We start from the raw sequence: 17,853 nt of genomic DNA on the forward strand, positions 1-17,853 counted from the left end.
CCGGGCTCGGGATCTTTCTGTGTGGAGTTTGCATGTACTCCCTGTGACTGCGTGGGTTCCCTTCGGGTACTCCGGCTTCCTCCCACCGCCAAAAACATGCACCTGGGGATAGGTTGATTGGCAACACTAAATGGACCCTAGTGTGTGAATGTGAGTGTGAATGTATTCTGTCTATCTGTGTTGGCCCTGTGATGAGGTGGCGACTTGTCCAGGGTGTACTCCGCCTTCCGCCCGAATGCAGCTGAGATAGGCTTCAGCACCCCCCGCGACCCCAAAAGGGACAAGCGGTAGAAAATGGTTTCAACTTGTTTAAGTCGGGGTCCACGTTAATCAATTCATGGTACAAATACTGTATATACTATCAGCATAATACAGTCATCACACAAGTTAATCATCAGAGTGTATACATTTAATTATTTACATTATTTACAATACAGGGGGTGGGATTGGGGCGGGGGGTTAGGTTAGGTTGCAATCAGCATACTTCAGTCATCAACAATTATATCATCTGAGAAATGGACATTGTAACAGCTTTGGTCTCACTTCGTAGGATATGTACAGCGAGCGGTGAACATAGTGAGCTCAGAAAGCATAAGAACAAGTATATACATTTGATTATTTACATTTGATTATTTACAATCCGGGAAGGTGGGATGTGGTGGGGTAAGGGGGTTAGGCCAGGGTTGTAGCTGCCTGGAGGTGTCCAGTGGTACTTGAACCATGGTCCATAGGCCAAATATTAAGGCAGCTATGCATTTGTGAAGGCAAAACGTCTACTCTCCTGAAATATCCACGAAGGCCCCGTTTACACTGTAGAAATCAGTGACACACACACGGCTGCCCACTTCAGTGGTGTAAACTTTACTGAACCAACTGCGCATGCACATACACATCTACGGATGCCCATAAGGGACATCCACTACATCTCCCCTTCTTCAATGTACAACAAGGAATGAACAATCATTGCAATGTATTTATAAATAAGCATGTCCCTTATGGGCATCACAACTATGGATGCCCATAAGGCACATCCACTACATACACAAAGCCAGATAAGGTTATCCAGGGTAAATCACACCTAACCTTATCTTTGTCCACACACAACAATGCCACCGTTTAAGACCCCTGCGCCCCTCCGTCCGCCGGCCCAACGCGACCTAGTACGCATGCGCGGAAAGTGCGCACGTCATAGTCACCTCCAGTGTTGCTTTGTGTGCAAGTTCTTAAATGTAACTTATCTGAACAATATCCAGTGTTGTGGTAGTTCAATTAACTGGAATCCAGTGTGCTGTGCGGCCCTATTGTAGTGAATCACACCTGAGACATCATAAATTAATCAAATCTTTGTTAGACACGTAAACAATGTGATAAAGAACATTTGACATTAATCAATCTAGGGATCTGGTCAGGCCACTCCTCAGGAGCTCGCATTCTCGTTGTCTCTCCTTCGACAAATGAACAACGTTTTTCGCTAAGTAGCATCACGGCTGACCCGGCCGCACATTGGAAAGTTCTCTTGCGTACTGAGAAGTGTTGTATCCCAAATAGCTGCAATCGTTTTCTCTTAAGGTATTCATGTGTGATTTCCACAAGCGTCTGTACATGTAGAGAAAGGAGAAACACAGGCATGTCTGGATGACTTGCCTTCATATTTCCAGTGGTTAGCTCCGAGTTACGAAACCGCTTTATTATGAAGCTGGCTGTGGCGCGTTCTTTCTGACGTCACTTCCCGTGTGGGGCGCGGTCTTTCTGGTGTCACTTCCTCTCTGAACTCAGTTTGTAAACGATCGATGAGTCCACACAAAGCTAAGAGCCGCAGATTCAAGAAATACATGGCGCACTTACCCGTGTAAAAAATTATTCAAGGAGGGGGACCTTAAATGATAGTTTAGTGTGGCTCAAATGGGGCTTAGGCTAAATAATTAATCGTTTAAGGGGTTGTCCGGCTTAGTGTAGACATAACCTAAGGCATGGGTGTCAAACGTAAGACCGGCCTCCGAACAGGTTTTATCCGACCCGCAGGATGAGTTAGCCAAGTATAAAAATAAACCAACATTTTTGAATGAAAGAAACTGCTATTGTAAATGTGTCCAGTAGATGTCGCAATAGCAATTCTTTGTATCTATTTAGATTATGCTATATATGTAAAAAAAAAAAAAACACATGTTAGTACATCTTGTAATTTGATTTTGATATTATTTTTTTATCTTGATAGATTGAAAATTAACACCAATGAGTTGACTGATGAACATCATCACATAATTTATTCAGAAAGTATAAATAACGACAAATAAAGATAGAATACTATTAACCGCAACATGTAAGTGTAAAAAAACCCCAACAACATTATGATTTGTACATTTTCAGAATGTGCTTGTTCTATTTTTAAACAAAGAAAATAATCTGAAGTTGTTATTTATTTATTTTATTTTTAAGTTATCATGCTGTGATTTTACAAGTCCTGCCCACTTGGGAATAGATTTTTCTCTATGTGGCTCCCGATCGAAAATTAGTTTGACACCCCTACCCTAAGACAATAGATAAATGTGTGAACTTCAAAACAACATAGCTCCCTTATTTGTATCAAATGCACAAATTAAAAAGTAAGTGGATTATTTGAGTAACCCAAAGAAAATCACTTAATGGAAAAAATATAAATCTTGATTAATTTACAATTATTTAATTAAGTTACAGGGGAACTGCCCTTTTTTTTAAAATGTTGCCTATCATTCACAATCATTATGAAAGACATGATAAGGGATGTATTTTTTTGCATCTTTATGCATTCTAACTCGTAAATAAAAGTCCGCTTACAGCATGATCGACTGATCAGCTGCTTCCTCGTTGCCTTGTTCGTCAATCTTTATTGTATATCATAAATCATGCCTCTCACCTGGATAGTTGAAGGACAAAGACGTATTTTAACAAATTGATACACTTTGACTGCCAATTTAAACCCGGGAATAGTTAGAACGACGGGGAAAGATGCTTGGTTCCACCCACCTTTTCCCCGCGAGTATTAAGGGTAATTTCTTACCTTAATGGGAATATGTCAACATCCAATCAGTCGGCATCCTAGTGACAGCAGACATTGTACAGTAAGTGATGTTTTGGAGCAACATATGTTGCCATCCAAGCAACGTTACCATGGACGCCCCTGCTTATTTCAGCAAGACAATGCCAAGCCACGTGTTACATCAACGTGGCTTCATAGTAAAAGAGTACGGGTACTAGACTGGTCTGCCTGTAGTCCAGACCTGTCTCCCATTGAAAATGTGTGGTGCATTATGAAGCCTAAAATACCACAACGGAGACCCCGGACTGTTGAACAACTTAAGCTGTACATCAAGCAAGAATGGGAAAGAATTCCACCTGAGAAGCTTACAAATGTGTTTCCTCAGTTCCCAAACGTTTACTGAGTGTTGTTAAAAGGAAAGGCTATGTAACACAGTGGTGAACATGCCCGAGAACATCATACAACTTGGGCCTCCCTTACCCACTGGAAAATGTATTTTCTGCAATATTGGGGCACGCTAACACTTGGGCTGTGTAATCCACGTCCTTCCGAACTCACACTTAAATATGTATACCACGTGCTTATTTCATGAGGGTGCAAAATTCACAGTGTAGTACTGTCAAAAATCTATAACAATAATTGCACACTTATGGTATTGACAGTATTTATCCATTTCCCTTTCTTCTTCTTTTTAATTGTGAATTGCAACCACTTGATTGAGTCTCTCCTCTTCCACTAGGTAGCCAGGATGGTTATGCTTGGTTATGATCAGTGTTGGGTTAGTTACTGAAAACCAGTAACTAGTTACAGTTACTAGTTACTTTGTTTCAAAAGTAACTCAGTTACTAACTCAGTTACTTACACCAAAAAGTAATGCATTACTGTGAAAAGTAACTATTTAGTTACTTCTTTCCCCCCCCTTTTTTTTAAGGCTCCCATTAATGCCCTTTTAGCCTTCATTTCAGTACTGTTATTGCACTGGAGAATAATACAATCTGTTGATCAACTTGACATTCATTTGCATCACTGAACTCAGAAAGCAATGTGGTCTACATACAACACACAAAGACAAAGATATGTTTCAAAGGGCCAATTTATTTCAGGCCAGAACAAATTGACAAAACTATTTTAAATAGCTGCAACATAATGGCACTTTAACTTTAAGTAGATAGGATCTTTGATCCTAGACACAACTTACATTTAACTAAAATTTTATTTTCTTTGTGCTCGACAAAAGAAAAGTAGTGAGAATGTTAAGACACTCGACTTCCGGCTTCACCATGATGTCTTGTTAGTTGTTATGAGAGTAGCGTATGTGTGTGTGTGTGGCCCTTTAAGATATGACAGCATGTGAGGTGAGTGACATCAGTGAGTGAGTGGGCGAGAGAAGTGAGGGAGCGGCGACAATGAGTGCGTGCAGGTGCTCTAGCTTGGTGGATGGCTGCATCCAATAAAGTCACAAAGTTGCAACAAACCGCCGGCCTCGTCATTCACCCTCAGCTGTAAAGACCCACTTCCGGGTAAAGTGAAGGTTGTTAGCCCCGAAGTACATAGGCCCTGGAGGAACGTCTCCCTGCGCCCCTCAACTACGGTCTGGGAGCCCCCGCGACCCCACCCACACAAAGCACGCCTCTTCTTTTCCACGCAGCGCTGCAATAAAACACACTCAGATCTTTTGTTTCTAGCCGATACTACATAAAAAATAACGTAAAATAACGCAGTAACGCATCATGTAGTAACGGTAACTGAGTTACTGAATATAAAAAATAACGCGTTAGATTACTAGTTACCGCCGAAACTAACAGCGTTACACTAACGCGTTACTTAACGCATTAGTCCCAACACTGGTTATGATTGAGGCTGGTTAGAGTAGAGCTCTGCACACTAACTCACCATTTGGGGCATGTTGTTGTTCTCAGTGGAACGCACTTAGCCTCTCAAAATTGCTAAGTTTAAGCATGGAAGTGCATGAATTGAAACACAGTGTTGCACTTTTTTTGGGACTATTTTTCCTCAATATGTAGTCAAAGGCCTATATACTGTATATCTTTGATGAATAACAGAAATCTCACAACAGCTTGTAGAAGTGCCATATCTGGAGATGTAGGTGATCACTGCATGCCACAAATCTCAGTTTCTAGGTTCTACAAACTGTGGAATGTGGCTATTGTCCATGATTATTCTTGGTTATGGGTTTAGTGAAATTATTCTTTGTCGTCTTCTTCACCGCAGTCTTATGGCCATTGATGGGATCACCACAACACCCATCGACAACCGTCATTCTTCAGTTGGCTGGCTTAGTTAAAAGGCCTTTACCACAATGATAGACTAGTAATAATTCACACAAAACAAATTGTGAGCTGCTATTTATTTATCCTTGGTGCTGGAAAAGAAGGATGTGTCTTGTCGTCGTCTTGATCTTTAGAGTCTATAGCGGTATGAGCCGATTTCTTGCGTCAAAGCATCCATCCATCCATCCATCCATCTATTCACCCAACTCATCCACCCACAGCTGCCAGTGGCTGTGTGGGGCTCTGCTCAGACAAGGCCAGTTGATGGTAATTATTTATGAGGCCTGGTCAAGGTCCATTACCGCTGATGGGAAGTCACTGCTTGTCTGCACCGGGTGGGGTCTCTAGTAAAAACCCTAGGAGCCTTCGTCCCTCATCTACTCGCCAATACATTTTCATCAATTAACATGCATATGTGGCGGAGGAAAAAAGAACAAGCTCTCAGCTTGTTACCTTCTATTTACATGATTAAGTCATACAGTGGCTGGGATGTCATTAAGTGCCATGTCTACACGATTACGGATAGTTTCAAAAACGCATATCCAGTGTTAAAACAGTCTCCATCCACACAAGTGTAGTTTCAAAACTCTCTGTTTGCATGCAAACGCATACACTAGCTGTCATGCACATTTGGTCCAATCAGAAGCCTGGGAGAGCAGCAAAGGCTGACTTGGTGGCATTACACCTCTGTTATTGTAATGTTTATTTTGATATACTAGACATACAATGACATGGTAGTGTCGACATGACGTGTATTATCTTTAAAACCAGCCAGCACTTACACAGAGACAGGGGAACATTATGAATATTTTTTTAATATGCATCTGTGCTGCTGGAACCCAACACATATGGAATTATAACATGGTGATAAATTGCATGTGCAGTAAGGTGTACATTATTATTATTATTTTTGTCCTGTCCAGCTACTCAGGCAAATCATATTGTTGATGTCAATGCCCATATTTGCTGTACAGATTTACTTTACAAAAGAGAAGTGTGGGATACTTTTTTGTTGCCTTATTTGTATTTGACTTTATTAAATGGATTTATATTAAAGTTTGGCGCGGCCGGACCGGAGAAGGAGGGGATAGGAAGAGAAAAAAAGGAAGACGGGGGAAATTGCGGGGACTAGACAGGGATAAGACAGAGAGACAACAACAGAACAGCATTAGCAAATACGATATGTACAAATATGATACAAAAAGTTATAGCAAAGAAGCAGGTAGTGAAGTAAAGATAACACAGAAATGGCACTACAAATAAAGCAATAAAAATACCAAGTGTACATTATTTCTAAATTCAGCACACAGTCACAAGGAGTCCAGGAAAACCTTTGATTGTTTAAGTGCCTAAAGCGCCCGGACGTGCATGTGCCGCTGCAAAGAAATATAACACATTATAGTGATAGATGTGCAATGAAGTGTACATTGTCTTTAACATCAGTACGCACTAACAAGGAATAATACATCATGTTTTTGTGTGCCTTAAACGCGTGCGCACCGTCGCGCCCGGAATGAAAAATGGAAGCAACACACGTAAGTTAATTTCATGATCTGTGGTTAAATAAGGGTTAGTAGATAATGTTGCACCTTCCTTATGATACATAGCAAAAAGTTTTGCTTGTCAAAGTTGTCCCTTCAGCTGGATGTCTGACAGCAATCGTCATTGCCATCAATTTTCATAATTGCTAGTTTGTCTTTGTAAAATTTGCCGTTTCGCCCAAATGGAATGATTGCTGTTACTGTCAATCACGGCTGTCTCACACAAATGTGCATGCCCATTTACAGGAGAGATCTTTGAGAATGCAAGCATTTGAAAACAGATGCTATGCTTGCTATATTGCCGTTGAACCAGCTTGTGAGATCATACGCGTTTCCAAACACTGCTTTTGTAACGTGGCATTGTTTTTTTTGCTACATTTGTGTGTCTAAGTGAGGCGTATCTTGCATGGTTGGACCAGGAAGAAGGCGGTTTACAATGATGAATGAATTGAAAAGTGGCAGATCTTAACATTCTTAATCGCCACACAAGTGCAGAAAAAAGTTAACCTAGACGTCCAATTTGTTCACTTTGTAAACCGTGGAAATTAATCGATTCCAGTGTCTGTCACCACTGTGACACATTCATTAACTCTTTAGTGACATTTTGCATTCTCAGCAGTCATAGAAGTGTAAAAATAGGTTAGCCAACCGATTACCTATTGATGGATGTACTTACTAAAGTAAAGCTATCCGTTGACATGTGATTGAGAAAGGAGGCTCGCTGAAGGCGAGTAGATATCTTGTTTCACAGGTTTTAACATCAGGGTTCGTACTGTCATGAAGAACCTGGAAAAGTCATGGAATTTTAAAAAGCAATTAATTTCTAGGTGCTGGAAAAGTCATGGAAAAAAAAAAATCTGAAGTTTTGAAAAAGTCATAAGAATGTATCCAAAGTTTCATTAATTGAAACAAAACCAATGTGTCGTAATAAAAAGTATTGTGTTCCAGGCCGTCATGATATTTTTGCGAAAAATGTATTCTGCCTAGTCTGTGTGGGCATGCAGCGTGCAAGCGCCTTCAAACTCTAGCTAGTTACTTCTGTTAGCTAGTGACAATGCTGAAAAAAATGCCAGTGAAGTGCAGCTTCAATAATACACATAAGAACACTGTTGCTGGCAAAAGACCCAATACATGGTAAATGTTAATCGTGCTGTAAAACATTGACATTTCGAATATGGCCGATGTTAGCCACTTGAAGGGGGAAAAAAATCACAAACTGTAACACAGTCGCTAGCAGCGCTATAGGTGAATTTGTTTAACGCTGATGCTGTGAGGACAGCCAGCAACTCTGCTAGTTTCCACAGCAACAAAGCAGACAACTTTGGATGTTTTTGTTTAAGAAAAAAAGTCCTCAAAGCAGAGATCCATCCATCCGTGGACCCCGATTTAAACAAGTTGAAAAACTTATTCGGGTGTTACCATTTAGTGGTCAATTGTACGGAATATGTACTGAATTGTGCAATCTACTAATAAAAGTTTCAATCAATCAATCAATCCATCCATGATAGTTTGGGAACTAAAATGCATGTTGATTTCATGCTACTCACTTAAGTCATCCGAGGACATGGATAGTCATTTTGTTGCCATGTTCCCAGACAGCCAGATGAGAGAGAAATGTACATGTGGTGAGAAAAAGTGTGCCTGTAGGCTTAGACTTAGACTTCCTTTATTGTCATTCAAATTTGAACTTTACACTACAGATAAGAACAACATTTTGTTGCATTAGCTCGTTGTAGTGCAGGATAAAAGAGCAATAAGGTGCAGAGTATTTGCATTTACAAAAGAAAGTGCAGATATAAATAGACTACTGCACAGATAAATATATTGCACTTTTGCATATGCATTCACGATGTATGTTATATTGTCTTTATAGTCCAGTGAGTTAATCCGTTTTTGGGGGAATTGAGGGGATTATTTTGATGTGTTCAAGAGTCTTATGGCCTGAGGGAAGAAGCTGTTACAGAACCTGGACGTTCTGCTACAGAGGCTGCAGAACCTCTTTCCAGAGTCCAGCAGTGAAAACAGTCCTTGGTGGGGGTGGGAGGAGTCTCTACTGATTTTCTGAGCACCGGTCAGGCAGCTGCTTTTTGCGATCTCCCGGATAGGAGGAAGAGGAGTCCTGATGATCTTTTCCACCGTCCTCACCACTCTCTGCAGAGACTTCCAGTCTGAGGCACTGCAGGCTCCAGTCCAGACAAAGATGCAGTTGGTCAGTAGGCTATCTATAGTGCCTCTGTAGAATGTAGTAAGAATGGGGGGAGGGAGCTGTGCTCTTTTCATCCAACGCAAAAAGTGCATGCCCTGCTGAACTCTTTTTATAAGAGCTCCGTTGTGTAGGGACCAGGTCAGATTGACAGTTATCTGCACCACCAGGAACTTGGTGCTGCTTACCCTCTCCACTGCTTTGCCGTTGATGAAGAGTGGAGTGTGGCTGGACTGGTGCCTCCTGAAGTTAACGATGATCGCCTTGGTCTTGTCGATGTTCAGGACCAGGTTATTGGTTCTGCACCAGTCAACCAGATGTTTCACCTCCTCCCTGTAGTCCATGTCGTTGTTGTCCCGGATGAGTCCCACTACTGTTGTGTCGTCAGCATACTTCACAATGTGGTTAGTAGTGGACCTGGCGCAGCAGTCATGGGTCATCACTGTCAATCAATCAATCAATCAATCTTTATTTATATAGCCCTAAATCACAAGTGTCTCAAAGGGCTGCACAAGCCACAACGACATCCTCGGTACAAAGCCCACATACTGTGAACAGTAGCGGACTCAGGACGCAGCCCTGGGGGCAGTTGATGCTCAAGGAGATGGCACTGGAGGTGTTTTTGCCCACTCTTACAGACTGGGGTTAGTCTGTGAGTCTGTGTGGTCTAACATGATTAAATTTAAAACACTCTTTAAAAAATAAGTTCTGAAGAAGTACGAGGAGGAAAGAGAGTGATGCCCTCAGCACAGAGTGATGGGAAAGAGGTATGGTCAGAGAGTGTTTGGGCCTGTGTGTGTGTGTGTGTGTGTGTGTGTGTGTGTGTGTGTGTGTGTGTGTGTGTGTGTGTGTGTGTTTTGTCTTGTCTTGTCTTGTCTTGTCTCGTAGTAACAGTGGTACTATTGTATTGTTAGTGTACAGGAGCTTTTCTTGTTTTTGTTTGTATAGTATTGTTATTGTATTATATTGTTTATATTAAATGTGGAATGAGTGAGAGGGTTTGGGATATTATAAGCATCTGCTTCATCCAACCCCTTTTCAAGCTTTGCATAAATGTCTCTGCCAAAATATATTAAAAAAAAAATGTGTGTTGTTGTACTGTGCAGGTTTGAAATAAATACTTCAATTCAATTCAAAGTCAAGCAGCCAGTTGCATAGGGAGGTACTGAATCCAAGGGGGGCCAGTTTGCTCACCACGTGCTGCGGGATGATTGTATTGAACGCCGAGTTGAAGTCCAGAAACATCTGCACGTGTGTGTCCTTCCCTTTCAGGTGTTCGAAGCTCAGGTGGAGTGCAGAGGAGATGGCGTCCTCTGTGGAGCGGTTAGGGCGATAAGCAAACTGGTACGGGTCAAATGTGGGGGGAAGTCTAGAGACAATGTGTTTCTTTTTTAGGCACTGGAATGATTATAGCAGTCTTAAAACATGACGGTACCACAGCCTGGTTCAGCGAGGTGTTGAAGATGTATGTGAGAACCCCAGCCAGCTGGTCTGCACATCTCTTAAGCACCCGGCCTGGAATGTCCTCAGGTCCCGCTGCTTTCCGGGGGTTCACTCTTCTCAGGGTTCTCCGGACATCCGCTGGGTCCAGGTTGAGTGGCTGCTCATCAGGGCGAGGGATGGATTTCCTCGCCGGAGTGGTGTTGAGTGCCTCAAACTTGCCTCAAGCTTGCTGGGCACTTCAAAATACTCTTACGATCACCAGTGTACCAACAAACTGTGCTTTTTGACAATAGCCTAACCCAACATTTGCCCACCAAATGGATTCATTTGTGAGGTTGTGGGATGGAGCAGAAGTAAAGACTAAATACGTTGGAAATGACATATGAGAAGATGTATCTAAGTGTTGCTGTCTGGGCTTCTTTTTTTTTAGAGAGGCACTTAACATTTCACATTAGAGATTGACTGATATTATTTTTTTTCAGGGTTGGTACCGATACTGATTATTATTAGTCAGGGAGGCCAATAACTTGACTTGGAAACCGCAATACCATGGTATCTACAATAATGTTACACCCCTATTACACAGAAAATCGTTATAAAAGTCTTCAAAAAGAAGGAATTAAAAAAACAAAAACAAAATAAAAATAACAAAATATTGACCCAATGATGTAGATAGTGCCCGTCCCAGGAAGCCGAGCTACAGCGCATTATTTAAAAAAAAAGATTAGGGTAAAACAATAAGGATTTCTATTTAATGCGATCTTTGGAATAACACGATCGGTATTATATGCACCCCAACGACGGCGTCATATCGATCTTTGAGTGTGGTACTATCTCTTTACTTATCGCTATGTTTTTATTAAAAAAAAATCCTAAATACTGATATCATATGTGTATATTGTGTATCTGCTAATGTATTGCTGTTGTAGTTGTAAAAAAAAAAAAAAATCTGCTTATTGATATTTGCCAAAATGCCAAATATCGGCGATGGTAGTTGGTCGATCCCTATTTCAGATGTAAGCCTGATTTTATTTAGGATTAAAGTACCAATAGAGTGCAAAAATAAGTTCTTTTTATATTGAAGCTATTATCATTGTTCAGGGTATGCCCCACCTTCCGCCCGCATGCAGCTGGGATTGGCTCCAGCCACCCCCGTGACCCCGAAAGAGACAAGCGGGAGAAAATGGATGGATGGATGGATCTAATGTATGACACCGAAAGACTTACAAATTTTTCGAGTAAATCGATATGAACAAAATAGTATCAATCGCACGGAGATTACCGAAACCATTTTGAGTGATAATGAGCTAGGCAGTCACGTGAGCGTGTGATGTAAAGGTAGGAACCGCAGATCCTTTCATCACCAACAACAATGCAAATCAAACCAACGATAACTTTAGGAAAAATTATGATACAGAAACTTATATTGTTGATTCTAAACATAAGGAGGATGAGCTACACGTTTTAGAAGCTATGTGATAAACAGATTGAGCTTTATTAAAACACTAAGCATCATGTAGCAGTGTTGTGTGCTAAACAAGAAATACAAACTACAAACATAATAAAACAATAGCTTACTGTACAATGTCTGCTCTTACTTCGATGACAACTGATAGGATGTCCGTATCTTCCCGTTGAGATGAATAATTAATCATGATGCACACAAAGGCTTAACAAGGAAAAGTCTCCCTGCAGACACTGTCTTCGGTTATGTGTGTTTGTCTCCGTCTCAAGGTATGAATTGAATGTCACAGATGAACAAATTCTAGATTTACGGCTAAATCCTCCTAATATCCAGATGAGAGGCATAATTTATAATCTAGAATAACATTGACGAGCCGAGACACGATGATGCAGGAGAAACAGGACATCGCAGCCAGCTCACAGTAAAAGCAGCAGAGGACTACTGAGCTGTGCGCTATCAATCCGCCGCTAAAAATAGTTTGTCTGCGTTAGCGCTTCTAATAACATCGCTAATATTTGGTTAATATTCAGGTCACGATATGTATATAGAGTATTGTTGGTGTGTTTTGGATGGTTATTTAGTGTTTTTTGTGCGGAACAGAGAGCCCCAATTGACGGGCTACTTATGTATTAATTTATTTACGATTTAGAATGCTTAAAAAAAAAGGAAAAACATATTTGTTCATGTCTTATACAAGGATTGTGAATGGTAGACAGCACATCTCTAATTATTTGCATATTTCCAGTATGACTGATCTGATACTGTGGTCAGAGTGCAGAAGTGTTACCCCAGTGACCTCAATCTACGGAAATTTCCGAAGACGTTTGGAGCAGAATATTTAAATGGCTGACTGAATTTGTGGCATTTTGTGATGTTTGGACGGTATTTTCACATACTTTGTGGATTATAAATCTGATTGGATATGGTTTAATGGATACATCTAAACACAATTAAGCATCAACTTGTTATTCGACTCTACTGGTACTTTAAAGGAACTTTATTGTCATACCAACACACATGAGACAATTGAGATGGCACAAATCTTAGTACCCGAGGTCCCAGATATAGCCCAATGAGTACCAATGGAACAACAGTACGTACATAATAATGTAGTATTAGCCTTACGATAATTTGTTTTTGGTAGCCCCATTGAGATAAAGTAATTTATTTTGGTCATGGAAATTCAGTAATAACAAAATAAACATTGCATATGTTATTTCTTTCTTTGTGCTGCAAATCATAGTTTACCGCATCAATTTCTCTGTTCCCTCCATTGCTGTTCTTTCAAATTTTCTTAAGGCAGAAAGTAGCAGTTGAAAGCACCTTTGCCTTCTGGGTTATGTAGTTCTTTGGTTGACATTACAATGTGGGCTTATTGAAAGATAACGTCAAAATGGCGGCACCTACCCTAGGTACTATTATCCATTGATTACTGGACTATTGTTCTAAATTGGCCCTAGTGTGTGGATGTGAGTGTGAATGTTGTCTGTCTATCTGTGTTGGCCCTGTGATGAGGTGGCGACTTGTCCAGGGTGTACCCCGCCTTCCGCCCGATTGTAGCTGAGATAGGCTCCAGCGCCCCCCGCGACCCCTAAGGGAATAAGCGGTAGAAAATGGATGGATGGATGTTCTATAGACTGGGCGTCTGCTGCAAGTGGTGAGATCAGTAAGCTCCAGATTGTCCAGAATAGGGCAGCAAGGCTGGTTCTGGGTTGTTCACTCAGAACCAATGTAAACCAAATGCATGCTTCTCTTTCCTGGCTAACAGTGCAGAACAGGTTGTCAGCTAATACTCTAATATTGTTCAAATCAGTAATGGGTAGTAAAACTCCTGCTTTTCTCATGAACCAAATAGTTTACAGAAGCACTACTCAGTGGCCTAGTGGTTAGAGTGTCCGCCCTGAGATCGGTAGGTTGTGAGTTCAAACCCCGGCCGAGTCATACCAAAGACTATAAAAATGGGACCCATTACCTCCCTGCTTGGCACTCAGCATCAAGGGTTGGAATTGGGGGTTAAATCACCAAAATGATTCCCGGGCGCGGCCACCGCTGCTGCCCACTGCTCCCCTCACCTCCCAGGGGGTGATCAAGGGTGATGGGTCAAATGCAGAGAATAATCTCGCCACACCTAGTGTGTGTGTGACAATCATTGGTACTTTAACTTTAAATAGTTTACAGAAGCACTATACATAATCATAATACCAGGGCGTCTAGCGAAATCTTTTATTTATAGATCTGTATCGCTCTGGAACAACCTGCCTTGAATTCTCACCGGCATTGAAAGTAAACAGGTTTTCAAAAGGAAAGTAATATTTTATCTGAGTCTGTAAATTAGTTTGCTTGTTGATGATTTTTGTTTGGTTTTGTATTGTGTAGTTATATTTATATGGTAATTATTATTCTGTGACTAAATTGTTTGCTTGTTTGCTTATTGATGCTTTTATTTGTTTCTGTATTGTGTAGTTATAATTACATGCTTTTACTTGTAATTTTATTGAGTTTGTGGACCCCAGGAAGACTAGTGGGTTGTTGTGGCAACCAGCTAATGGGGATCCTTAATAAAAATCAAAATCAAATTACTGATCTTGATAACATTTTAATCATCAATCAAATGTGATTGATGACTCCCATCCCGCAAGTTTTAAGCTCTGTTTCCTGTTCTATGGTCATCATCACACTTTAAACATTACTAATGACTTCCGTTATGGCACATTATAAACAAAACAAAAAGAACTAAACAAAAGTGAAAACACCAAAAAGTTGATAGTTAAGTTCCTCACTTAGTGCACTTTGGAGGTGCATGTTGCAGAAGGAGAAAGAGAACAGGAATAAAGTTGGCCAGTGAACAAGAAAACAAGTGAAAAGGTTTTAATACAGCAGCTTTTCAGGATCTTTTTTGTTAGTTTGTTTCATTTTGGGTGAGTCAACACAGCACCTAGCGAAAAAGGTTACTACTGTTAGTGAAATATGCAGTGTTGGAATGTGGGTCCGTTCTCGCTCTTGGGATCTAACCTTTAGAATACCAAATCACCTTTTCTGCACCGCTTGGATCTCATTTTTACTATTAGCTACTTGTTCTGCTCTTATTTGCCTTGCTTCTATCCCTGCGTAGCATCTCCCATGGGACAAAGGAGTGTGTGTTTTGCAGAATGTGTGTTTTTTTTTTTTTTGCTTTTTGGTGAAACAAAAGAGATTCTGTTTTAAATAATGAATGTTGCTCAAACTGTTTGCCCTGTTCTTTCACCCCCTCATAAATGCCTCCTGCTAAAAGATATTCATTGAAGTGCTGTGTGAGCTGTGAAATAGATACACACATTGCTTGCAGGAGAGCACCAAAAGGCCCCTAACTAGGAACTGTAGGGCACCCGACATGGCTATGCAGCCCCTCAGCAGTGGGCCCTGATGCAAAGTAGCTCATCATAACAGTTGAAACTCCGGTTTATTGTTCCCAAGTCCCAATTGTACTTACGCGTGTGTGTGTGTGTGTTTCAGACGGAAGAGACGTTCAAACAGCAGCTCGTCCCACAGTTCATCTCGCAGGAGGAGGAGTCGTAGCGGCGACAAGGGGAGGAGCCACCGCTCTCACAGGTCACGCAGCAAAGACAGAAGGTAAAAAACAAGACAAAAACACACTAAGTATCCTAAATTATTGATCAATGATAATAATAATCTATGATCTAATTGGTCTAGCTACCTTTTAAGCCATGCCCACAACATATATGATTGACCCATTGCTGGTTGACATTGTTTTTAGACAATCAATCAGATCAATGATACCGTCCCCACCTTTTTGATGGGTGACCCAGACAGATGGATTTAATATATGTTGCATTAAATAAAAGGTAATTAAATAAATTACTTTGTAAATAATCAAAAATACATATAAATAAATAATGTGATTGAATAAATTATTATCATTAAGATGATTTTAACTTTTGTGGAATGAATAAAAATGCCATATAATAAATGGAAATATAATTAATTAAGTAACTAAAAAGGTTGTGAATTATATAAATTGATCATGAAATTGATAATTCAGAAAATAGCTTCAATAGTTATTTAATATTATATTTGAAAATGTAACAAATGAAAATATATTATTTATTTGCCATTTTAAATCATATGTTTTAATGTTACGTTTTTTGTGATATTTAGTTTTGGCATGAAAACAACACTTGATATTAAAAAAATCTTCACAAACCTAAAACAGCAACAACAACAAAAAATGTGTCCCTAAAATGTTAGAAGTTTTTTTTAAAAATCGATCATGTCTCACAACTTTTGTGTCAGTTACTTTTTCTATGTCACGCCAACTGCAGGCGGAATAACATCAAACTGTGGTACCCGTGCCAAAAGGGGTACACTGGCTCCATCTAGTGGTACGCCAAATAATCACTGAATTAAACGTTCAAACACAGTGTAACTGTTCAAACTGTGTAATGTTACACTGGCCAAAAATGTTAAATATATTTGTTAAGTAAAACCTTGGCCTTGTTTTAATAAATATTTAGGCCTACTACACTACCATACTTAATTGTTGGTCATTATGTTGGTACTTGGAGAGCAAAGTTTTCTTCTAAGGTTTTCAAAATGTTCTCTCATGTCAATTATTCCGTCAATAATGTGATTAAAACACCATTACTAATACATCCATTTGTTTATTAATATTGTCATCACTATATCCAATATGGCTTGATTTATTTTTTGTGTCAAGAAATTAATGTATTCATGCAGTACTAATGTATACACACCTGCACCACAGGAGTAGGCACACAGACACGCGCGCGCACACGCACACACACACACACACACACACACACACACACACACACACACACACACACACACACACACGTTTACAGAGTCTATCCTTTTCAGCAACATAAAGGCAACGTCTCCCTGTGTGGTGCTCCATGTCATTAGCATAGTTAATCTGGCGCTAATGAACCAGTAAACTGTTCATTTTTTTAATCCTTTCCACATACAAGAATGCACAGATGCACCACTGAAGAGTCATAATTTATGCGTCAGCGAGGCCCTTTGTTTATTTGTGTATGGCTGCAGGGGGAGAGCAGAGATCATTTTAATCACAAAAGGAAAAAAAGTGTTTTAATATCCTCATTATGGAGGTGTCACCATGAGACTTTTGTCATGTGAGTGCTTGATGCTGCTGCTGCACCATCCGGCCTGATGTTCCAACTTTTTACAACTTTTGGGAACCCAAGCTGACAGCTGATCACCACGATGCTGATGATTCAAACATCTGCCCAGAAAATGGTTTTATTGGTGCGATCCCGAGATGAAAGATGTCAGGGATTTGGAAGCGTTAGAACTACAGATGATGACAGTGGCGTGATTACAATAGTTGTGTTGCGTAATCGGCTTAGTGAGAGAGGAGCAGGTGGGGCGGGATGGTTGCAGTACCACAGGGATTGGGGCGGTGTTTTGGTGGGGTACAGAACAGTTGTCATATATGTGGCGTTTTCATTTGGGCGAAAAATGTGTCTGCAGCACAGCAGGAACTCTACAGTACTCTGTTTTCTTTCTGTTCACATGTTTGCACAGGCGTGTCCAGAAAAACATTTAAAGATGCTGTATGTCAGTTAGGTAGATATTTACCTTTATGATCCGCCCTCTTCCTAGTTCCAACCTTTTGGATACGCACGGCGGCCATTGCAATCAGCTTTTTGAATCCCTTCGTTCGCAAAGATCTGTCCTGAAGGTGGGCGCGGTCGGTGTACTGACACAAAATATGAAAGCCGAACAAAGCTAACAATTTGGTCTGTGATAGAAATTTAACAGTGCATAAATTTCACATCACGGTAATCGTTATCACGTTATTGTTGAATGTGCTCAAAATCTTTACACCCAACTTTAGTAAAAAATAGATAAAC

The 17,853-nt window shown here is 40.4% G+C and overlaps 2 protein-coding genes across 3 annotated transcripts in view; one reads left to right on the top strand and one right to left on the bottom strand.

Annotated features, from left to right (window-relative positions):
- rsrc1 (arginine/serine-rich coiled-coil 1) overlaps positions 1-17,853 on the top strand; it is a 300,071-nt gene that overhangs the window by 3,293 nt on the left and 278,925 nt on the right. For both annotated transcript variants that reach the window (XM_061972977.1, XM_061972976.2), the window contains one exon: positions 15,452-15,568. In XM_061972977.1, the coding sequence (XP_061828961.1) occupies positions 15,452-15,568 (117 nt within the window). The remainder of the gene's footprint in view (positions 1-15,451; positions 15,569-17,853) is intronic.
- On the bottom strand, positions 8,719-10,323 carry LOC140679528 (uncharacterized). Its single transcript, XM_072915046.1, has 2 exons — positions 10,246-10,323; positions 8,719-9,493 (listed from the first exon to the last, which is right to left on the bottom strand). The coding sequence occupies exon 2, from the start codon at positions 9,489-9,491 to the stop codon at positions 8,760-8,762; it is 732 nt and encodes a 243-aa protein (XP_072771147.1). The 5' UTR covers positions 9,492-9,493; positions 10,246-10,323; the 3' UTR covers positions 8,719-8,759.

This window comes from Nerophis lumbriciformis, linkage group LG17 (genome assembly GCF_033978685.3).
Source record: "Nerophis lumbriciformis linkage group LG17, RoL_Nlum_v2.1, whole genome shotgun sequence".
NCBI classification, from domain to species: domain Eukaryota; kingdom Metazoa; phylum Chordata; class Actinopteri; order Syngnathiformes; family Syngnathidae; genus Nerophis; species Nerophis lumbriciformis.